The following is a 24,036-nucleotide window of genomic DNA, read 5'->3' on the forward strand; positions in this document are numbered from 1 at the left end:
AGGTGGGCCATTGACAACACCAAATATCTATTACTCAGCTGAGAAAATTTCATAGGAGGTCACTTTTGCTGCCAGCACAGTAAAAGTTGTGAAACATGGGAATTTCATTCAACACAGAAGATAATTAGAAGCTTCAAGACAATCAGCAGGATTCAGATTCCTTTGGGAGCAGCAAGAGGATAGGAAAAGATCTGTTATTAAGAGACTGCAGCGGTTTGGTATTAAACTCTGCCAAAAATGTATTGGAGCATTTGGAGCATTTATATATAGATGCATAGATAGATATTTTAAAAAATAGAGCTCGTGTCTATTTTTTACATATTATTGCAATGAAATGTAAAACACTTGTTCCCAGGTCTAAAGCTGTACTTCTGCATGAATTGCACTGCTACTGTAAATATTTCTCAGCATGGGCAGGTAGCTGCTATTGGAAAAACCAGAACAAATTCTTAAGTTGCCAATATTGTCACAAAGTCTCCCTGTAGAATGAAGTTGTTTGACAAAGTGTTTCCCTGGTGGTTTAGCTGCAGATGAAAATGTCTTCAGCAATAAAATTCTTTGCTCAGGTCTCAGCTCTCTGTGCTCATCAATCAGCAAATGACATACCAAGGATCTTTTTTGCTGGATTAGTTAATATGGTGGGGAATATATGTGAGACATTGATATGGCTTTGAATTTCTATATGGGTGTTCTTCCAATCTAAAATACCCTTTCTTAAATATGTATATATATTGTTGCCTACAGCTTCCTTTACTAATCTGTAGTGCTGCAATAGGAATAATGTAAAATTTTTTTAACTACACAGATTTCCTTGCCTGGAGATAATGCCTACTCGTTGGAAAATAGCTGTCAATCATAGCAAAGAGAGAGCTGTAGAAAGGGAGAGACATACATTTAGTAATAGCATTTATACCTTCAGTGCACTATTCTTTGTGGCTTAATATATTTGTTTTGCCAATAAATAGTATTTTGTAGAATTTTTGTGGCTCTAGTTTTAAACGCAGATTTGCTGGGAATAATCATGTTCTTTATTTGCTCATACTTGGGTATCATCAGTGTTCTTAGGACGTTCAATTACATGGCTGCAAAGAAACAAATCACTTTGTAGTTTAATTACCTCTAATGTAACAACAGAAAATATCTTCTAAGGAGCTGTCTCGTGTGTTACTAAATGGCTGCCAATGATGAAACTGCTTTCCTGAAAGGATGCTTTATTAAGGACATGGCTTTATGCTACATCTGTTGCTGCCAGTACTAAATTTTATAAAGGAATTTAAAGCATGACAGGTACCAGTAATAACTTTTATTTCATGCCTACTTTTTAAGGAAAAAAAATGACCTTTCTCTAATTCCCATAAAGATTTATATGAAAACATTTTCAAATACTGTTAAAATATCTTTGGATGATAATATGGAATCCCCTTTGTGTAGTATGTGTCCAGCTGCTGAGGAAAATACTGAGTCATTCATTTTCCTACTTAAATGTCTCAGAACAGAGTCACTCCTATTCAGGTCAACCACCTGAGAGACAAAAATGGATCATAGGTGGGAAGATGCATATCCTATCTAACAAGGAAAAAAGGGAAAAAAAAAAAAAAGAGAGAGAAAAAAATAATAAGAAACAAAGAAAGGAAGGAGGTAAGCATAAAGGTGGTGCAGGAAGAAGTCCAGTAAGAAGACAAAGGCAAATGATCTGGAAAGGGAAGCGAGAAGAGCCAGGATTCTTGGAAGAAAGGTAGAAAAGGGGAATCATCTCACTGGGTTAAGGGAAGAGAGAGGAGGAAGTGTAGCAATAGCAGAAGAATGGAGAATTAATAAAAGTGGAAATCAAGGACACCAAATAATCGAAAACATAAAAGGATATTGATTGCCTTTTCCTCCCATTACCAATCAGAAGGTGGGAGAAAGGGATGATGGACAAGTGTCAAAGGCACAACTGACTAATATTTTCTTGCTTTTCCTCTGTTTAGGACTGTGGGTTTCTTTTGTGTGATCTTGGTTCACCACATGTACTTTTGTTAGATCGCATTTCCTTTAGTACCACTGTATTGCTAAACTCTGTGACTACTGTGAGTTATATGAATTGTATCATTTTGGGATAAGAGCTTGAATTAAGGCTTCCAAATGATTCTGAACAATTTTGGATCATCTCTTTTCATCACGCTTCTGGGAAAGTGCAACTTTTGGTACATGCCTTTCCCCCTTTTAATACAATAAGTTGACTTGATAGCTTGAGGCATATCAGGGGTGTGCAGCCTTGGTGAGCTGAGTAAGGGAGTGTGTCATCTCAAGCATCTCCCTGTCCATAGGATGGTGGGGTGGCTCCAAAAGAAGTTCATAGTTTCCAGGATCTAGATGTTGACCTAGATGCATGATTATGTTCACGTTGCAAACCATGGCCATGCTGTGGCTTACCTTTTCATTCCCCAGCTAGCAAAGGTTACCCAGCACCAGATGATAAAAGAGCCAGGCTTTTTCAGTGGTAAATATCCAGTACATCTTTGCTCTTCAGAAAAGAGTGGGTCAGGGATGCTGCCCTGCCCTTTTCTTTGGGCAATTTCCTTAGAGCAGTCATTCACACATTGCTAACACTTTACAGGGTAATGGGTATGTTGTTAACTAACAGCTGTTTTCAGCCTCTGACTTATAAGCTATAACAATAAGAATACATTCTGATTCAAAGGATTACTTTTCTTTAGGGAAAAATGAGTTTTGCTGAATTCAGGAGGTGGGAGTTAGGCAGCACTTAATGTATTGAATGTAGTGAGAGCAAATTCAAGCATAAGGTACAGAGACATGTAGGATGGATTTGGATGAACACATTTGTGTGTAGAAAATTATATACTGCCTCAACAAAATTACTTTTTCTCTCTGAAAGAATGTTATTTTCTCCCATGTATTGAGAGAAGTTACAGATCTCCCATTGTAGCATGTGTAGTTTTTATCCCTGTAAATGTAAGCAGCAGTATTATTAAACTATTTTTCTGCAAAAATTATGGAAGACTCCTTCAAAAAAAGTGTTTCTTCTTTCAAATTGTTATTATTTTATAATTATTTTATCTTGAAGCTTTGAATCCCTGAGCTGTTCTTCATGGCTCTGGCAGAATTAAAAATACACCTTACTAAAAAATTCCTTACTAAAAATAATTTTAAAAAATAAAAAATCAGTAATGCTGTGGCAATATCTGGTTCAAAATCGCCAGCTTTGAAATAGTGTTTTAAGAATATAGTAAAAATTAGTAAGAACAGCACCAAGCTAGATGAAATCTTGCTGTTTCTCCCAGTTCAGGAGTAACATCAGTTCTGAAGGAGTGTAATGTGAAGAGTAATAAGATACAGTCATAGCCCAATTAAACAAAATAGCAAGTAAGGAAGATGGGTCCTGGAAAAAAATCTAGATCAAAGGAAAACCCTGCTCTGTTGTCCTTGACTACCTGTTCTTATTTTGGCTCTCTGTAGCTGATCTTCAATGCCTTTACAGAGCAGGGAGGTATTATAAAAGGGAAAACTGCTCACAAGAACCAGGATTTTATGGGAAGGTCCTCAGTCTGCTTAGAGATACTCACACTGTATGCTCTGTGTTTAGTTTCGATTTTGGCTCTTTCACGTAGCCAGGAGTGGGCCAGGAATGAGTTCGTGTCAAAGATGTGGGGACTTCAGCAGGCAGTAAAACTCAGTCTTCAGAACTGCTGCATGGTAAAAGGCCATTTGTCAAACAGCTTGGGTGAATGAGTGCAGAGCCAGCCCGAGTCAGCTGGTGCTGTTTGCAGGATGATAGGTGTTGCCATAGTGACCAAGAAGAAGGGGAACTGAGGAGTTTTGAAGAGAATATCAGCTGGAGATCCAGTAATGCTAACTTAGCATGTGACATCTGCCAGGGAGCTGTGTTGGGCAGGCAAGCAGTAGTGTGGGATGAGTGTGTGAGAGCACTGAGGTCACCTGGCATCAGCTAGTGAGGGACTGAAGCTGTGGCTGGGACAGGTGGGTAGGTGGTGGCCAATAAACTCGCCTTGTGGGGCAGGTTATTCCCAAGTTATCTATTGGTGAATTTCCTGACAGGATAATTGCTTTTGCTTTCTCTCCTGTCCTGAAAATTCTGAGTTTAATTCTAACAATGGCTGCTATGGAGATAATTCCCAGGTCCTCTGTGTCTTGAGCACCACCCTTATATCCCAGAGGCTGCGGGGGCTCTTCTGCCCTGGCTGCCTGGTAATCTAGGCAAATGAAAAAGACTGAAGAGCAGCTGACTTTTTCCTTGTTTTTTGTCTTACTTCAGGGAAAATGCAAAGTTGACAGCTGTGGATAGTTTGTGTTAGGGGAACAGGATTAAGAAGACAGGTTACCTACATAAGTCTCTTCACTAAGGTCCTGCATCTGTGCTGTTCTGACATAACACAGATCTTCAAAGCCAGATGCTTGTAGGCAGCTCACTGGCCCCAGTGCTTTTGACTCGAGACTGGGGACCCACACATTCCCTTAATGGAGCTGAGGATTTCTCACAAAGCATGAGGTCAACTGTTGTATTTGAAGCCAGGTGACTTCTTCCTCCAAAGAGATACCTGAAGGTGTATTGTGTCTATACTTCACACTCAGTCACTATGTAGGATTTACACTAAAAACCTCTTTTTTGCTTAAATAAGAATTATTGTCTCTTACTAAATACATGAAGCCCATCAAGTGGGTACAGTGCTAAAGATGTTAAGTGAATGAATCATGAGCAGGAAGGAGAGTCAAGACAGGGTTTGTCTCAGTAGCATCGAATAAGAATCTAGGCAGGACTGAAAACTGGGAAGCCAAGATATATAACTGCTCTGATACAAAGTAATTGGCATTTTTTATATTAATGTCTTTGGCACTGGCTGTGTTAATACTTCCCTTTTGCAACATTTATTTTTTCATTAATGGAGCTAATGTGACTGAAAGACGGATGTGAAGAAGTGACAAGTACCGTGTATGCTTAAATGGGGAAGGGTCTGCTGCAGCCTGTGCTTCTGTGCTTCTGCTGAACATACTTAATCTTGAAGGAGTGATACTGAAAACAGAATCTAAGGAGAACTTGCACAGTATTCAGGGGTTATGCTTCTTTCATCAGTCCAGAGCCCACCATATTTTTCTGTTCTGTACCATAGAGGCTCCCTGAATTCACAGCGTCTGTTCACTTATCTATTCCTTTATTCCCTCCATGCTCCCTTTCTTCACTGAAGTGATTTGCCTCTGTGTTTCTTGCAATATATCAATGCTGTCCTCTTCGTCCCATGCCAAGGTCAACTTGTTTTCCATACATGAAGCTTTGTGTTTCTCTTCATTCCTCTTTTGAGCTTTAATCTCTTCCTTTCTCTCTTCCATTCTTTCCCTATCTCAGCCTCTTTCTCTTACTGAGGCAGTTCTGAATGTCAGGGTTTCTGAACTGTGCTGGGAGCAAGTGCTGTAGGAATATGGATAAAGAGAGGAGATCATTAATGCTGGCATATATATGGAACCATCCACTGGTTCTTTTATCTACAGGTCATTGCCCACAGACCTGGATGGCTGAAGCAGCCACATCTGCTAACTGTGAGGCACCACAAACCCTCTGCATATGTGTACCTTTCACCTTTCATTGTCTTGTTTTCACCAAAATCAATATGACATTGCTTGTGGCCTAGAACATTCCCTGAAATGTTGGAATTTATCAAGTAATCCAGCATCCTGAAATTATCTTATAATAGACAAATGCACAGAGAAGTGCCACTCAGCCAACAATCTAAACACTGAGGATGAAAAACTACTTTACTGCCCTCGTAGGTCATCAGTCCCTCACCACAGTTGGTTTTGCAGGCTACACTGAATATCTGAGTTTTCTTACAAAGCTCTTCTACACACTGATGTAATATGTCCTTGACAAGACTTTGGCCCTGACCATTATTCTGAGTCTCCCTTCCATTTTGCTTTTCATGTCAGCTTTGCATGAACTTGTGGGCTTTGAGTGACAATGAACTTTTCTCCACAACATGTATGCATGTTGCTCTGTGTAGTTACACCTTCTGATTCATACCATCTGATTTGCTTTGTTAGGCAGGAAACCATTGAAATGTAAAATGGGAAAGTTTCCAGAACAGTTGGTATTCCTTTGTATTCAAGAATTTGTTTTCATTTTCAGTGTAAAGTATCTCAAAAAGACTTTTAATTGGGAAATTTACACATAAGAAATTGGAGTGTAATAGTGTTTGACTTTGAATTAAGCATTTTTCATTAATACAAAAATGTGTTCTGTTTTGGAGTTCAATTGTGATCCAGTTTACTTGCTGTGTTAAAAACTGCAGTCCACTGAATCCCCAAAGAGATTCATAGAGAGCAGTTGTTTGCCATAGTGTCATTTCTCAAAGATAAATTATGCAGCAGTAAAGACAAGTTCATAAACTTTATTGTATTGCTTCAGTAGTAGTGCTTTAGGTACCATTGGGAAGGCAAATTCAATGCTAAGGCCTTCCCCAAGGTTTATTAAACTTAGAGGTTGCTAGTGAAGGGTTTTTTTTTTTTTTCCTTTTTAGGATATTTGTCTAAGCTCAGTAGCAGAAGGGGGGAAGAAGGGGATGGCTTTTTTTTTCCTGTATCTGGTTAATCTTTCTGACTTCCTACTTACACTAGCATGTAAAAGAATCATGCTATAAGAAAATAATTATACTCTTTATATTTGGATGACTCAAACACATGTAACTTTTTATAGGCTTGCCATTTTTCTTCAGTAGCATGCATCTTTGTCATAGTTGGAAAATTATCTGGAAATAGTACAGTTACAGTTCTTAAAATTATGTGCAGCTATGAGCAATATGTACTATCCACATTTTCCATATGTTGAGACAATGTTCTAGATTTATGTGTATAGTAAAAAAATTACCAGTGATAAGCAGTCAATCAAGCAGAACTGTTTCTTAATTGAATACTAAAAAAAAATCAGGATCAAAATACTTAACATTTATTTTCAAAAGAGTTTTAGGACAAAATGTTCCTCAGGCCCTTATGCAGTACCCTTAAAACATTAGTACTTTTTGGCCTTTACAAACCATACTAGCATGCAGTATTGGCACTAGAGGATGTATGTTTAATTAATTAAAATTTTCCTAAGGATTTCAGAAGATCTTTAATCAGCAATCATTTTCAGTGTTTATCTCTGGTTCTCATTTTAGGAAAAATGTAGAAAATGTGTTGAACTCTTGTCACTCTAGCTGATGTTGCAGTCTCTTTGGAAACATAGTTCAAACTGCAAGTTACAAAGACTTAAAGAGAAGAGGAAAAGTTTGTTTTCATTGTCCAAGCAGGTCTATCTTTCACAGCATAACAGCTGTTCTCCTGTAAAATCCAAAGCACAGCTGTTTTTTGTTTTGCTGCAATATCTCTGGGTGAGTTGAGTCTTAGGGAACTGCCTAGCTACCTTATGATAAATACAGCTTTGTCACTGTGAAGGTGTTAAGGAGAGAGGGAGCAAAAAAAAGCCACTTCTCTTCCAGTAAAAATCTCATTTTGACAGTGAAGCATGGCCAGGCTGAGAGCTGAGACTGAGCCCTTGAGTCATATTAGCTAAGACCTAAGAGCTGAGCATCAATTCCAGCATGATCTCAAGAATGCAAGCACAGTCATTGTGAAAAGGACTAGATATCCCCCCTCTATTGGAGCAGCTAACCTCATGAATCCCCTCTCCCAGTCCTGTTTTCTAGAGCGTGTGCTAATCAAATGGGCAATTTAATGCCATTAGAAAGCAACCCATCCACACAGTTCAGTTGTTCAGCTGTTCTGTATCTGAATATGTATCTGTTAGATACATGAGCTTAGAGCAGTGAGCTGATGGTAGTTGGGTGAAATCATCCAACTGTCTGTGAAAACCCAACACTGCCTCACTGATGGATGCTGGAAAATATTTTAACTGAGATGCGATTGAGGGAAGCAAACCATCTTCTCTGTATACCCTCGCTTTGGCACCAAGCAGCTTTCTGACTTTCAGGGACTCAAGTGTTTCATCTACATGAGTCGTTCTCTACTGATGCTGCTCATTTTGTCTCTTAGTGAACAGAAGAAAGAAGCCAAAAACACAGTGCCAAATTCTCCAGGTCTGAGTATCTGTGTACAGCTGTTGTGTCTAGGCAAAGCTGTTTTTTTTAAGGGCTCTGGGGTGGTAAAGAAATGAGGCATCCTGTGTGAGGGAGAAGATGTTTTAGGCCTTAAAGAGGGGTTGATTTGTGGTTATTATTGCTGTCTTTGATCTGCCAGCAGGGATCTGAAACTAATCAAGCAGAGCAGCAAAAGTCTGATATACAGTGCCAGATGGAGATGCCAGAATAGGTTACTTCTGCTGCCTTTGATGCTGCCTTATGATGGAGGGATAAAACAGGTAGTACAAAGCAAAGCAAGCAAGGGTTAGGAGTGTGTGTGCTGCAGGAATGTTGCTGGCTATGTGACCAGTTGTTAAAGTCACTGCAGGATCAATTAGCTGTCCACAGTGTTATCCTAACCCGACAGGAAGCTGAGGGATACAGCCACACAGAGCTGTTGGTTGGTGGACCGAATTGAGCATCACCAGTTACTTGCATGCTAAATTGAAGCAGTAGAAAATGTGAACTCTCTACATCTCAAGATAATTCCATAAGCACAAATGGACACAGAAGTAAAAAACAGTGCTTTGTATAAGGACCTTTATTCACTGAGAGATCATACCCCACCTATGAAGTGTATCAAAATTTAATCTCATTTTAAAATGATGTGCTGTAAGCAGTGAATATGGTGTAACTGCTGAGATATTGGTGGGATTTTACCACTTGCAGTTTAATTTTGCTTAGAAATCAGAGCTATTTGGGGCTTAGTTCTTTATAAATCTCATGATCATATGAGTCAGCAAACTCATTGCATAAGAAGGGCTTTATATAGATGTTGGATCAATTGGCAGCAAGTTGTCAATAAATGTAACTCCTAGACACTGTGCAATTGACAGGCTAATGAAGAACTTCCTCAGTGACAGGGAGCTGTTGACAAATCTTTGCCACTTTGCTTTTTCCACTCCTGCATTTCTCATAAATCCACTTCATGCCACAAGCATAAGGTATGCTAGGACAGTTTCACAAGGAAAGGAGTGCCTGTTTGCTACCTAATGGGCATAGTTTGGGATTTGGCAAGCATGTTAGTAGCCTGTGTGTTGAGGAACCAGAAAGTCAGGACAGTAGTCCAAGGATCATGTTTGCTCTCCCTGCAATGTGTTTTCCGAAGTGTTTCTAAAAAAATGCCGAGTACATGTCCTGCAGTTTATCCTCTGAGGCAACATCTTAGGATTTGACTGCCTGCTGTTGCAGTCTATCTGCCTTTGTTGCTATCATGGCATTTAAATAATGCAAGTGGTTTCAACTCCATGTTCCTTTTCCTCTTGCTCAGAAGCAGGTGGAACCTCTGGTTTGTTTTGTGTCTCTCCTGAAGGCCCTGTGGCTGCCTTTTGTAACTGATGACCAACTAAACTAGTTCTTGTTCTTTTAAGTAAAAGTTCCATAGTTGTTCCTCTAACTCACAAACGTATGTAAGCACCAACGTTTTAGGATGAGTGCTGCCTACCTATGGCAAAAAGTTGTTTGTCAAGAACAGATCATATCAGTTTGTATAATCCCATCTTCCCTGTAAGATAAACTATTTTGGCTAATGTGTGCATTAAGAAGTTCAGAGGGACTCATTGTCCCTAGCTATTACTAGCACTTGATAAGAGGACATAATTTTCACTCTGGTGTTCATAGCCTGGATGATGTTCCTATGTTGCTGTTTGGTTTGGGGCTTGTGAGCTATATTGCAAGTGCAATATTGCCTGTTTGCTTACATGGATAATAATGGTCATGTATGGATTATTTAAATAACATGCTGTTTGATTGAAATCAAAGTTGTGTTTGTGTCTGCTGTTTCCAAGATACACCTCAGTTCCTAACACTAACTACAAATTATTGTGAAACCCCTATTATAGTTCTTAAGTAACGTAGAAGTTACTTAAGTCTTTGTACTTCCCAAGTTACTCTGCTCAGGAGAGAGCTAAAGTAAGGAATGTAGGTGATTTCCAAGAAGATTGTCATAAACATCTCTCCCATGCATGCTGTGTACTAGTGGATTTTCATTTGTGAGGAGTAGATTACATGACATTTAGGGCTAAACCTTGCACGCAGTGAAATCACAAGCAAAACTTGTATTGATTTTGTTGAAATCAAAATCAAGCTGGCACTACGTTGCCATTTCATCTTGATAGACATCAGGGGAGAGGAAAGCCTTTGAAAAGTCATTATGTTCTTCACAATGTGGGCCTTGAAAGAGACTGAAAGCAGCTTGGGAAGTCGTATAGATTGGATGACATCAGAACTTACTGATGTCAGTGTAAACTGCTGTTTTTCAAAGCGGTGGTCAGCTTCTTGCTTTGCAAGAGGGAAGGAAGTCAATGTTAAAATCTGCAATAGAGTAGGGGCAAAGATTCATATAACAAGTGAGACTTCTTGTCTTACCCACCCATACCAGGACTATGGAACACAAATCTAAGAAAAACACTGCTGTCAGGAAAACATCAGTACATCACTTTGCTTCAGGTAGATGAAAGGAAGCCCAACCCCTCACTCAAGGTGTTAATGGCATGAAAAAATAGTATTTGATTTTCCTGTTGTTTCAGAGCCACCTCCAACTGTACCCAAGTTTATTTTACAGAGATAAACTAAAAAAGATGCTAAACTAAGATGCTAAACTAAAAAAAGTTGCTAAAGTAAAAAAGAAATGGTAAATAGTCAAACAAATGCTAGTGTCTTGTGTTACCTGAGGAGCTGGTTCAGTTTGCTGATTGCTCAGTTTCAGTGTGGTCTGAGTAAGAGCTGACTAGTGAGCCTAGTTTGGAGTTATTCCCTGAGTACTCTTGAAGCATAACAAACTCAAGAAAGGATGTAATGAAAAATAATAGAAAGGTAGCTGGGGGCTTAACTTATGATCTCTGCTGATTACAGTAAGCGACATTTTCATTGCAGTGTTACCATAAAGATTATTGGCTGCCACATAACATAGGTCCCTCCTGAAAAGATTCTGGAACAGCTTTGTTGGCACAATATAAGCCATAGAAAACCACCAAAGATTTATTTTTAACCTGGTAATTGTTTGCCAGATATTAAGGGTGTGATGCTTTGTTCAAAACTGGATGGAAAATGGGGTGAATAGTCTGTATCATTTTATTTCATGGTATCTGTTTGACCATCTTTGGTCTTCCACAGTAGAAGTATGTAACTGGAAAACCATTGTTTTGGTGGTTTTCACTTCCATAATGAAGTACTTGATCTCTGGCTTTTGAAATTCTTACATTTTAACATGAATTATGACAATAATGTGGAAATTGTCCTTGAATCTTCTTGTTCTTTTGCATGGCAAAATTCAATATTTGCACTGACCTGTTATGCATGTTCAAAGTTGCAATCCAAGAAAGTTCCCCTGAAAGGTGAATCTAACTTAAGTTGATCAAAGCCAGCTCAGGTGACTGGGTGAATTTGGAATGTCTGTCATGTGTAACACTTCTTTGCAGTCCTGTGTGTAAAGAAGGCGAAGTAAGTTTCCTCATTTCTTTGTCATCTTCCTGGCAGTGCTTTTGAGAAGCTAAATTGAGCAGGCTGGAGAAGCCAGAGCATTCCTCCACCCATGGCAGCAAGCAGCAGCTCCATATCCCCAGTCCCATGTCCTGCCAGCAGCAAGGCTTAACCACAGACTGAGCACATGGGTATACACATGGCCAGCCATGAGCAGATTAACATGATGGGAGGACAGGTGGCCATGTGAGCACAGAGAGGGCAAACAACAGCCAGACTGTATTTCTTGGGACAACAGCTCAGAAAAATCCCTGTCAGGGATCCCTCTGGGACCTGGCTCCCAGGTCTTCATGGTTCAAGCATCAGGCCCCCAGGCTCAGCCTTAACCAGCCTACAGCCCCTCCGTCTCCCTGAGAGCTGCCTCCAGACTGTTGGTCTCTCCAGTATCCAGGACTCAGTCCAACCTTGTGACCAACTGGTCTGGCTTGAACTTTGCTGAAGGGTCATGCATGCATGATGTCAGAACAAAGAAAACACTCCCACAGAAATGGTTAGAAACAGGGCTTAGGTGGGACCAAGGAACGTGATCTGTCAGAGCTTAGCCAAACAAGTCTGTCCAACCTCGTGCTTGTACACTATAGCCTTCATTTATTCCCTTCCTGAAGTTCTCTCAATTTTCCTGCACTTGTTCGCTGCCATCTACCTTGATCCCTGCCTTCCACTCTCTTGATCCTTCCCCTAAACATCTCATAAGTCCTGTATAATGCTCAAATTCTTTTGGTGAATCCCGAGACTCCCTGTAAGTGTACCACATGAAGTCCTATGCCCCCCCTTAACACAGTGGTCCCCAGAGCTTTCACAGCCTTCCAGAAAGTCATGCAGATGGCTTGTCCAGCAGAACCAGGGCTTAGTCCTTCACCTTTGAGGGTCTTGGGAGTGATGCTTAAGGGGATTAGGAAGGTTGAGTTCCCCACTTTGTCCCTGTGTCCCTTGTCACAGTTCAGTCTTTGTGTCTACTTTGAGGAGCCATTGGGCAGCCAGGCTTGCAGGCAGTAGGGATGGTGAAGGTAGGGAGAGGTGTGTGAGCCAGCCCAGCAGAGCAGCACAGCTGTATAAACCATGTGTATGAACTGTGGTCCCTTGAATGTTCTCTCTGCTACTGCCAGTGAAATCAGTCATCCTCAGTGTTCAGCAGAGCAGGCTCAAATTAACTCAGAACAGGCTCAGATTAACTCAAACTTCAGTTTTTCTTTAAAAGAAAGGGGAGAAAGTCTGCATATCAGTATCTCTCCAGAGTCTATTCTATACACATTATTGGTACACTTGGTCTCAATACTGGGAAAGAAATACATACCTGCCAGACATAGAATAACTTAAAGAAAGTACTTTGACTTGCATTTAACTATTTTTACCCTCTGTTTTCCTTTTTTTTTTTTTTTTTTTAATGTTAATTACATGCACAGCAAAATGCATGTTGCAAATCAATAATAAAGGTTACGTAAGAGGATTTATCAGAGCAGCAAGTTCCTTAGTGTTACATTCAGAAAGGAAGATGAGCACAGGTTTGCTTAAGCCCAAAGGACTCCATGTGAGCAACATAAATATAGGAATATATAGGAATAAAAATAAATAAAAATATAGGAATGAAGAAGACTGTGTTCAATGGGCTCCAGGAAAGTGTCTCTGCTGCATGACAGGGTTTTCTGCACCGTTTTCTTTGCCTTCCTGGAGTTCGTTTGAGAGCAGGTAGGTGGCACTGAATATGGTCCCAACAGCATGGTTTAGTGAACAAACTGATGATTTATCTACTGCATGCTCAAGGAATTACAAATACATAAAGACAAGGGCTGTGATGATATAGATTATTTCAGTAAACAGAACACATATCTTTCTCACTTGAGTAGTCTTTTTCCTTATTACTGATGCATTTTTCTTTGCAGCCACCTGTGCTGGCTTCTGCCAAAGAAGCTGAGCTTGCTCGTGCAGATTCTGTGACTCTTAATTCCTTTTGATTCATTAGGTAGAGGATGTCATTTGTTTTAGTGGACACCTCAGCCCTCAGGGTTTGCAGCTGATGCCCATTTCTGGCATTAATTTTTTTTCTTGTCAAAAATGTGTAGGAAAGTACCATTTTATCAGCGCAAAGAAAACAAGAGGAAAAATATTCCACTGCAGTCGGTGGGGATTTTCATCTGTGGTGACTCCAGGTTCTGACCTGGAGTGTGAAGTTACTCCACACTGAGAGTGAATCCAGTGTCTGGTCTGCACATGTAGTCCCAACCACTTACCCTTCCATACAAAATGGAGCATGAGAAGGGAGATCAGCCCTCCTAGATATGTTTGAAGATTTTGAGTGCCAGAGAAGCTCTTTGTAGGTGAAGTAGCCTGATAAGATTCTATCAAGGTGAAGAAATGAATCATTCTCTTACTGGTCCTCTCAGGCTGCTGGCTCATTATACTGAGTTAGCTGGGTGTGGTTTTATCAGCATAATAGATTCTCTAGATAAACTCTTAAGTCATGTTTGTCTCTGTTTTTAAAGAGATAAGCATAAGCATATTCTCTACTTTCTGTCTTAGTGACAATTCCATGGAGGATCATCCTTGGGATACGTCTGGATTTATCATGGCTGAGATTTTCAGTGCTGGCTCCCTGGGTGTTAGATAGGCCTGACTTTCAGAAAGCAGATGCTGGTGTTCCATGTGCTTTCAAAACCATCTCTGCCAAAAGCCACATTTCTTGTAAGGTCTTTCAAGTTGTGTATGCAAAGTCATTAGCTAGTTTTTCAAATCTTTGCCTGCATGTTTTCCTTTAAAAAACACTTCTTTTTTGCTGTGTTTCTCTGAATTTCCATCTGTGCTCTCCTAACAAGCCTCTCATTTAAAGTACTTGCTTCAAAAGGGTGATAGCCTCAGAGAATACAAGGGGTCTTTCTTTTATTACTGTATATTAATGAAAGAAATGCTTAACACCTACTTGGAATTTCTTTTTAAAAAAAAAAAAACTTAAAAAAAATGAAATTAGTTCTTCTTAACATGCAAGATGGCAAGTTCAAAGAAGCGGGGATTAACCTAACCAGTTTAAGAATGGACATGTCTGGCAGAATTAAAATTATCCAGGAATTGCTACCCCTATAGGAGAGCAGGTGTTTGTAAACTGTAGTTATCTTGGCTAAAATTTCCCCACACTGCCATGTCTTCCCTGAGGTGTCTCCTTTTAAATGAGACTGGACTATATTCCCTTTGTAACAGCTGTGTTTGGGCTGCTCAGTCTTTGTGATAGGAGCAGTGATGCTATGGTGAGGAGCCCCACAGGGAGCTCAGGACGGAGTTCCATCTGGTTAGGATCCATCTCTTGACAGTAGCCTGTAGAGAAAGAGGGTGGGAAACACAGCATCACAGAGCTTGGGCCTTTCTCCAGTTACGTAGCACAGCAAATGTGGAGGGGAGAGCCTGGGGCTGAGGGGCCCAGCAGAAGGGAGCCCTGTGAGGAACTGAAGGATGAAGAGGCCGGTTGGAGATACGGGAGTTGGATAGGCTTATCTTGGTGGATGCACACAGTTGCTGACATAGTGAGCTCCAGGACAGTTTTGGCAGAATCTTTTTTTTCCTTACTGAGATTTGGAATGTTTTTAGGCAGGAATTTTCAGTAAGTCAGTGTTGGACTGTGTGACTCAAGAGGATCGATAATGTGAGGTGGCAAACAGCTTGTGTGAGCCTGCACTGTGGGAGCAGCGAGGGAGTGGTTGCTTTGGGGGCATTTCATCTAGCATTTTAAAATACCTAAACGTGAGTGTCTATATGTTAACTAGCTGCCTACTGTCCAGTGTGGTTGGTGAAAATCTGTAACAGTATTGCAACTCAGTATCTCACAGCAGATACTTTAATTTAGTCACCCAAAAATCTCTCTACTCCGCTGTCTTCCTTAAGTGGATCTCCACCAACTGCAGCATGGACTTGAATACCTGGCCTTCCACCTGTTCTGAATCCTCTCCTTATCTTATTCAGGCTCCCAAAATAATGAAGCTAGTTACAAAAAAGAGCTAAACCAAGATGGGAAGAAGAGTGTCTCCAGGGCTTAAGACCCCAGAAAGCACTTGAGATCAGGATTTTCTGGTGATGCAGAAAGTCTCTTTGAAAGGTGAAGGACTTGGACATTTAAGGAGAGTGATGCCAGAGCAAACTCTGCAGGAACTTTGGATTCTGAAGATTACTGGGGTGGGTGCATACTTTGGAGTGTCTTGAGCTGGGCTCTGGGTTGAGGAGGTTTGGGGCAGTCTGAAGTGTTAAGACTACCAGAGTGTGAGTGGGCAACAGAGGAAGACAAAACTGTTACAGACCCAGGAACACAGGAGTGGTTTTACAGCACATTAAGAGCTGCAGGTTTAGGAGAGGCTCTTGCAGCATAGCAGTGCAGCAGCCAGTCAGTGCTGCTGCCATTTCAGAGCATGAGGAGTGAGCTGGGACACAGATCTTGACAGGCCAGAGCTGAGTTTTTCAAAGCAACTTCCAGAGAGCTTCAGATGATGAACATCTCTGACACTGCTACCATCTGCTCTCAAAGCACTTGCAAATAAGGGGCAAAAAAGTTGTCATTCTTGTCTGTTCTTCCTTACTAAGAATTCTAAAACTTCAGTTTGCAGTCCAAGTGTGCAGGGAAACCAGATATTTGTTTCATGTACCCATGCAATGTGCCTTTTAATTCAAGTCATCTGTCTTAAATCACAGAAAATAAAAATAGATTACTGGCTAACTACCAAAATAATATGATACTTGCAAAGTAATTTTAAACCCCACTATTTTTCCTCACTGGTACATAACTGGTAAATAAAACCCCAGTATCTGTCCCCTTCCTGAAAGAAGTTGTGGTTTGAAGAAGAGACATGTTAGCAGCTCCCACAGGAGAAATGGCCAGTCTCAGTTGCCCAGAGGGGACACCAGGAGCAGCAAATAGCTAGACAAAAACTGCCACTGCAAAAGCGTCTTCCAGTAAGTGCTTGGGAGCTGTAGCTAACAGAGGCTAAGCCAGCACATGCCAGTCTCACAGGCTTCTTTAAGCTTTGGGTCACTAGTAATTCCACCACTGATTCAGCCTTTCCCCTCTCCTGCTTCAGCAGCTGGGGCTGGGCACCGTCCTGTTGAGGTCACTGTAAATAGCTACATTTGGCTCCATTTGGGCATTTAACACCCTCCTGAACCTGACCTGGAGCTTTTGGGAAAGCAAGCACCTTTGTTTCTCAGATGACCATACGTGCCTGGAGTGAGCATCTCTCCAGGGTTGGCTATAGCTGGGCTGTCCTTTTCATTCCACATACTGACCCTGTAGGTGTGTTACAGACAGACGGAGAGATCAGTTTTGGTTTTTTCTTTTGAGTCTTGTTCTTCAAATCCTCTTTCAAAATGTCTAAACTCAAGAAAACCAACTTGTGTATGAAATGCTTCACACTAGCTCACTAGCTTACACAGGTTCTCTCATCTCTAGGGGCATGTAGCCTTCAGCTAGTGAGTGTGTTGTTGTACAAAAAAAGAAAAATTCGAGGCAGTTGTGCTGAAGGTGTTTTTTTAAAGTGGCTTTTTTCAACTTTATGAATTCTAACTATGGTTCATTTTTAAATTCAGAGATGTTGTAGCAAGATTGTATGCTTTCAAGTTACAAGGCTGCATGCCTGAGCTTATGCTGTAAATTCCAACATTTAGCAATTTGTAGTTTAATTTAGAAGGATCACCTACTTTCCTAAATGCTTAAGTAATGTGGCAGGCTGTGGTTATTGATTCTCTCTGAATTTATTACAAGAAAGCTGTGTTCACTCTTTCCTCTTGGGAATGCCCCTCCTGAACTGCATGCTTGCTAGTGACAGCTTAGACCTCTGATACATAACCAAAGACCTTGCCTAATATCCTTGCAACTGCTTGGGGAATTTTTATTAAGTAAAGGCATCATTAAAGTAGACAGAATGATGAAGTTTAATGAGCATCTTTCTCACTTGATATTGTTAGTTTTGCTGCAGCAGCCATAGTGCTCTCATTTGTTACTTCCAGTGGGGCAAAGAGAGAATGCAGGGAGATTTTGTTTATGTTTATATTTGCATACAAAAAACTGTTTATGTTCACAATACTTGCTTTGAAAATTATATACAAGGAAAGAAAGCAACTAGAAATCTCTATTTCTATTTCTATTTCTATTGAGGGCTTTCTGCATTTTCAGTCTTGCATTTAATCTCTCCTTTAACATAAAAAGGAGGCTGCATGCATTACTGTAACTGCTAAGTCTACAAAGGTTCAACAATTGGTGAACTGTGGCTGTAATGACTAGGTTCCCACTGTTGCTACAAATCACAAACATCTCAAATATTTTTTTGCACTTCAGATTTCATTATTCAGCCAAGGTTTTGGTCCCTAAGCTTTGTGTAATGCCCTATGTAGAGCCATCCCAGCCCCCCCCTGAAGAGGTGATGTTCTAAAATGTGAAGTGTGAAGGTGCTGCCATGAATGTATTATCAGCACTTGCCTCACAAATCTGCCTTGACACAGTAGCCACAGTCTGCCTCAATATTCCTTTGTTTATGGACACCATCTGCCTTTGCTGAGGGTCTAGTCATACAAACAGATATGTCAAGGTGCCGTCTCTTAGTACATCACCATCCATCAGCTGAGCTGCATAACTATCTGTGTGCATGTCTTAAGCTGACCTCCCCTGCCGAGGACAGAGTGTGAGTGTCTCTGCATAACACATTTGACCTCCTAGTGATGCATGTACACAGTTACTGCAGCTTGGCTGACAGATGCTGATGTGCAATCTCTGGTTTCTGTGGCTGTATCCTTCCAGTAGGTATTGAAATCATTAAGGACTGTATACGTGAACTCCACACTCCATTACGTCCAAGTGTTTATAGGTTCTTATGTAACTGAGATAGTTGTTTCTCCATGTGTATCAGCTCCATTAATTTTCATCTCATATTTTGTTTGTTTGTTTGTTTTGGTGTTTTGGTTTTTAGGAGCGATAAAAGTGGTTATCTGTTGTACCAAAAGTTCACTGAAAATAGTGAATTCTCTTTTCCCTAGTGTAACAGAAGGCAAATTCTGTCCCAGAGGCATTATCACAGTCATTATTGTATTTAAATGTTGTTATGACACCATATGTCTCCTCATATTTGATGTGTGCAAACACAAGAGAGAGTCCCTGTCTGTGAAAGCTTGTATAATGTAAACATGTCTGATCCTTGCTCTTTACATAGCAGGCTGCTGTGATAGACTGTAAAGCATTTATCTTCAGTTAAGATAGCAATGTGCAGCTGAAACTTCCTTGAAATTTTGCCAGAGAAACTGAAGCAGTTATATTTTATTTGCTTACTTGTAACCCAGTACTTATTTTCCTGGATGAAACTCAGTGCATGTGGTTGGACAACTGACAGAAGTGTTTGGACACAAGAATAAGTGAAAAGTGCTGCAGATGTCTGTAACTCATGTACCTCTACTACTGCTAACATAGTATTTGCATAGGAATTTACTGAGCACCAACAGTACTGAATATCATAAGGAGCAAGTATTAAAGAAAATACTGAAAACACAGGTCACTTGGGTTTTTTACTGCTTAATGCATGCAGTGGCAGCCAGACCTCATTTTGCAGGCAAAAGGCATTGCCCATGTAAAATTCCGGAGATCTTTCAAAATTGTCAATATTTAGTTTCAGCACTTCAAAAGCATCTGTATAGAATACTTTTTGCTTCAGAAAAATTTTACTAATCTAATGCCAGTCCACAAATTTGAACATTTGTACTGAGAAGGCAGGAAATGAAAGGCAGATTTAATGACTAAAGTCATCTCAGAGGGAAATTGATAAAAGTTTCAAAAGCAAAAAAGTAGAGCCTAAACCAACCTGAGGAATGGAAAAGAAATTGACAGGGCAAAGGAGCTGTGGGGCAGGTGAAAGACAGGACAGTCACAAGGGTCTATTGTTCCCACCCACAAAGATTATTTTTTTTTTTGTGCTTAGATACAGTGGCTCAGTGGATTCTCTCTAAATTTGGTCCCAAATAGGGACTTCTTTGTTATATGAAAAAACCTTCATATTCTACTCCAATGTAGTAGTATTTCTCTAGAGCCAAAAAACAAGCTGAATGTTTATTTAGTATTTAACTATTGGTGTTCACAGATTTGAGCATGCATTTCTACTTCTCTGTTTCTGACTTCTCAGAGTTACAAAATTACTAATGACTGTGGTTTAAATGCTGCACTGCATGTCATTGAGAACAAGATGTTGCTTGTTCCCTGACTTATTCTGGCCTGGATCAATTTCTGATGGGACAACCTCCTTGACTGACACTGCTGTGCTCTCCCACAATGACAGTATTTCCAGATGCCAAAACATCTCCTTCCATGTCTTCCCTCCCTCAACTCACTAACACCTCCAAAACAGGACATTTACTTAGGATGGATATTTATTAGTACACATACTGTGTACTTGAATAAAATACAGCCTTGTGCTGTTGGTCTGGTATCTGTTATAAAAAGAAAACTGTGTATGGTAACTAACAGTAAGCATGCCACCATCACAGGGGGTCAGGGCTCTCTACATTCATCAGGAACTGCCATCTGATCCCTTGTTGACAGTAGGTGATGGCACACATAAAATTTCAGTAAGGTGAAGTAATGTCATAGTTTACAGTCGTATTTTCCTTGAGCAAGGCTGTTTTGGATACAGTGCACCTTGACAGCAGCCTGTTTAGCAACATAATGTAAAACTGCAGCTGCTGAGGAGATGAAAGCAAGCACTGCCCCTCCACCCCACCCTACGAGAATCTCTCATCCCAATTTTGTACTCCAGGAACAGCCAGGGTTGAGGTACATTTCACATGCAGCAAAATAAAGCTCAGAGCAGATGGAAGCTTTTAACCTCCTAACATAGAATGGACTGTCTCAGTTGGAAGGGATCTACAATGATGAGGTAGTTCAATGGCCTGATCAATTCAGGGCTGACCAAGTTAAGTTATATTGTTAAGGAGATTGTTCAAATGCCTCTTAAAAACTGACAAGCTTGAGGCATCAGCCATCTCTCCAGGAAGCCTGTTCCAGTGTTTGAACACCCTCTTAGTAAATAAGTACTTCCTGATGTTCAGTCTAAACATCCCCTGATGCATCTTTGAACCGTACAAAATAATGTATGCCTTACCTAAAATCTGTCTGCATCCAACATAAATAGTCCCTGCATAGCCATGCCTTATAGCATAGTAATTCAAGAGTATGTCTATGTTTGGATCTGTGTTCAGTGTCTATTGCATACAGTTGACTGCATAGTCCTCCAGGCCCTTTAGAAGAAGGAGGGCCCATCCTCTGCTGAAATCAGTTTTGGCCTGGGAAACAAGAGAGGTCACTGGAAATAGTCTCTTTATCTCCATGATTACCCTACACACTGCAGAGCTGTGTATCAGGTCAGGTTTTCTGGATAAGTAACAATATATCATGAGTAATAAATCCGTCCTGACAAGACTTAGCAAAAATAACAAAAGGATCAGTACCTGGTGCTAGTTTACAACAAGGTCTGGACAGACCTGCAACTAAATCCAGGGACTGCAGCAGGGGAGAGTGCATGTAAGGGTGTCTGTGATTGACCAGTGCAGCTTGCTTGCAACAGCTGGGACCTTCTGTGTGCCCCAGACACATGAAAATGCAGGACCTGGGTTCTGCAGCAGCAATGCTGACAGCTGCCCATTGAGATTTTGACACAGCAGCATGCAGTTCTAGGAATACTCATTGTTTCTCAGACCTAAGCCCCTGGATCTCTCCTGTTCCTTGACCAAGTCCACCAAAAGGTGGAGGTGCAGTGACACAAGAAAGGTTGTTTCAGAACTGCTGCTGTTACCATCTTCAGTAGCAGAATTCCTATCTAGTGGTAGAATTTAGTGCCCAACTTGACTGGCAACAGCTAGTACAGGATTGGGGCAGACACTAGCATCAGGCTGAAGGAGGAGGACACCTTTCAGAGGGATTTCAGTATTGGTGTCAACATTGTCAGTGTTTATGCAGCCGAATGAGCAGATACAAAGCTTGTCCCTGTTCCCTTCTAGGTACACTGTTGTCCCTGCAAAGTGCATCTTCAAAAAGCACTTTATGTCAATGCTGGAAGTTACATTTAACCTGTGTATATTTGGGGTAGGTTTTTAATTTAGTTTAATCAGGATTACTCATAAATTATCTATTAATTACTGTGTGATATTTAGCAAGATCCTCTGAGCCACATAGTCTCTTTAGCTTCTCTGTGAATACTAGCCATCTTAATTGTTAGATACTTTGTCAACATTTAATCAGTGGTACTTACTAATGTGGCATTGATGTGTTGGTAGCTGTCCCAGTGCTATCAATCATGTGGGAGCAGCAAAGGCAGCTGTGACACCATTGCTCTCTGTCACATTATCAAGCCCTTGGGTTTTCTGGTTAGGGATGATGCTCACTTTGTTCTAAGTGGGCACTCTGTCTCTCCAGTTCAGCCCAATTTTGTCATTGTCAACTTGAATACACATCCTTGCAGCCTACTGAGCCTTAATCCCATAACTGCAGAATAAAGGTTGCTGGTTTCTGAAGGCAAAACTAATTGCTCCTTCACAGCTCCAAAGGCTTGTGTTTCCCCATGTCACTCTCCTGGTAAGTCATGAGACTGCTATGGGCTGCAGCATCAGATCTTACGGAAAATTCAGCATATTGAAACAAAATAAATAATTTGACCTTCCTTTTTTTATTTCTAGTAATTCGATGCATTGTTTAACATGCTGCAGAGTAAAAGCCTGTGTTTAATGGTTGTATCATGAATACTCTTTTTCTTGTTTCCTTACAGTCTTTATGGCAGACATATGCAGGCGAATCCTGAACCTCCAAAGAAGAACAATGACAAGTCAAAAAAGATCAGCCGTAAGCCTCTGGCAGCCAAGAATAAATAAGTCTCTGGCTTCTGCCTTTGCTTTTGTATTTTTTACATTGCTTTTGCATGTGCCTATAATATTTCTACACATCTCCTGTTACTCATAAGAAAGCAGACGCTATAAGTAAAAGCAGTTTTCTAGGTATACTGCTCTAGAAGATGCTCCCTAAGGAATACAAAATTAGGTATTATCCTAATTTTGGTCACACTTATGTAGCCAATTACTGTATCACTGTCAAACACATTTTGGCTTTTCTATTTATATGTACATTAATGTCCTCTATTCACATGTATCACGTCTTGTTAATATCGGGGGGTTGCACCTATATTATAAAATATTAAATTTCATATAATGTTTCAAGTTATTTTAATAAAAGTCTTTCTTTGTATTGTGTTTCTAGTTTATTAAGTAGGACATTGGAATAGCAAATTCCTTGAGGAACACGTGTCTAGTTTCCTGCTATGTGTTTATTTTTTATGTAGGAATGTGAGAGCATTTTGCAAAGCATTCTGTTCAAGGAGTGAAAAATTTTAATCAGTTGCTATTTATTTTTTTACATCGCTATGTCCTGCTTTTGTGCTTTAAAGGTTATTTTGAAACCAAGGAGTAGGTGAAGGGAGAGAGGAAATAAAAAAAAATGTCTTTGTAAAGAGCTGCCAATTGCCAGCCTCAATTTGGGGAAAGAGAACCTTCTCATTTGAAGAAAATTATATTTCTGCCAATTTTTTAAGTGATTTTTTTAAGGCAGAAAACCCAAATAATGTATTTAATCTCTGCTGAAAGTGCTTGTATTGAAGAGCTGTTCCAACTGGCTTTTGAAAATGCCACAGGTTCTATATTTATCTGTACAAAGCCAGCACCACAATCGTGCTCAGAAGCTGCAAATTGTTTAACATCTCAAATAGCTTCACGTCTTACCAGTGGGGAGAAAAAAACCCTGAAATTCATATACAGTGATTTCCAGTTTCAGTCTTAGCAGGGCAAAAGCTGACCACGAAACTCAAGGAGCAAGAACAAATACTCCTACCTAGATCTTTCACTCCCTGCCCTTGATTTCCCATTTCATGAATCTCACACCTGAGCAACCCCCTTGCTGAGTTCTGCTGCCGTCTGGGCAGCAAGCAAGGAACCAGGCCCAGCCTGCCAAGACAGCCCTGTTGTCTTCAATGAGAGAAAAAAAGATTTTAAATATCTCATGCCAGAAATTGTACTTCCTACAAAAGCCGTTTTGCATCTGAAGACTCTGTTATCAGCACCAGCCTCTCAATCTTGTTTAGGATTACCCTGGCATTTAAGTAAGACATGGTTGCCTTAGACTGGGAATAAATGTATTGACATATATTTTGCAACAGATTTTTTGAATTGGCAAGCAGGGCTGGGAAGTTGCCATCAAGCTTTAGACACATTCTAAGTGGCCTTTGGTACTTCAGAAAAAAATGAAGCAGACTTGGTAGGCAGATGGAAAACAGTAAAAATGGTAGACTTGTCAGGAACAGTCAATTCTATCTGTTGCAAGCTCTGCAGAGGGTTTTCCAGACCTCTTAAGTGAGCTATACAGGGGAACAAGTGAGGCAGGCCT

General features: G+C 40.4%; 1 protein-coding gene across 2 annotated transcripts in view; it reads left to right on the forward strand.

Annotated features, from left to right (window-relative positions):
* RSU1 (Ras suppressor protein 1) overlaps nucleotides 1–22,841 on the forward strand; it is a 102,354-nt gene extending 79,513 nt beyond the window's left edge. The window contains exon 9 of one of the 2 annotated variants that reach the window (XM_030445006.1): nucleotides 22,373–22,827. In XM_030445006.1, the coding sequence (XP_030300866.1) occupies nucleotides 22,373–22,475 (103 nt within the window). In that variant the 3' untranslated portion in view covers nucleotides 22,476–22,827. Of the gene's footprint in view, nucleotides 1–22,372 lie in introns of both variants that reach the window. The other variant, XM_030445007.1, reaches the window with a different exon arrangement.
* The last annotated feature ends 1,195 nt before the right edge of the window (nucleotides 22,842–24,036 follow it).

The sequence above is a fragment of the Calypte anna genome, chromosome 2 (genome assembly GCF_003957555.1).
Source record: "Calypte anna isolate BGI_N300 chromosome 2, bCalAnn1_v1.p, whole genome shotgun sequence".
NCBI classification, from domain to species: domain Eukaryota; kingdom Metazoa; phylum Chordata; class Aves; order Apodiformes; family Trochilidae; genus Calypte; species Calypte anna.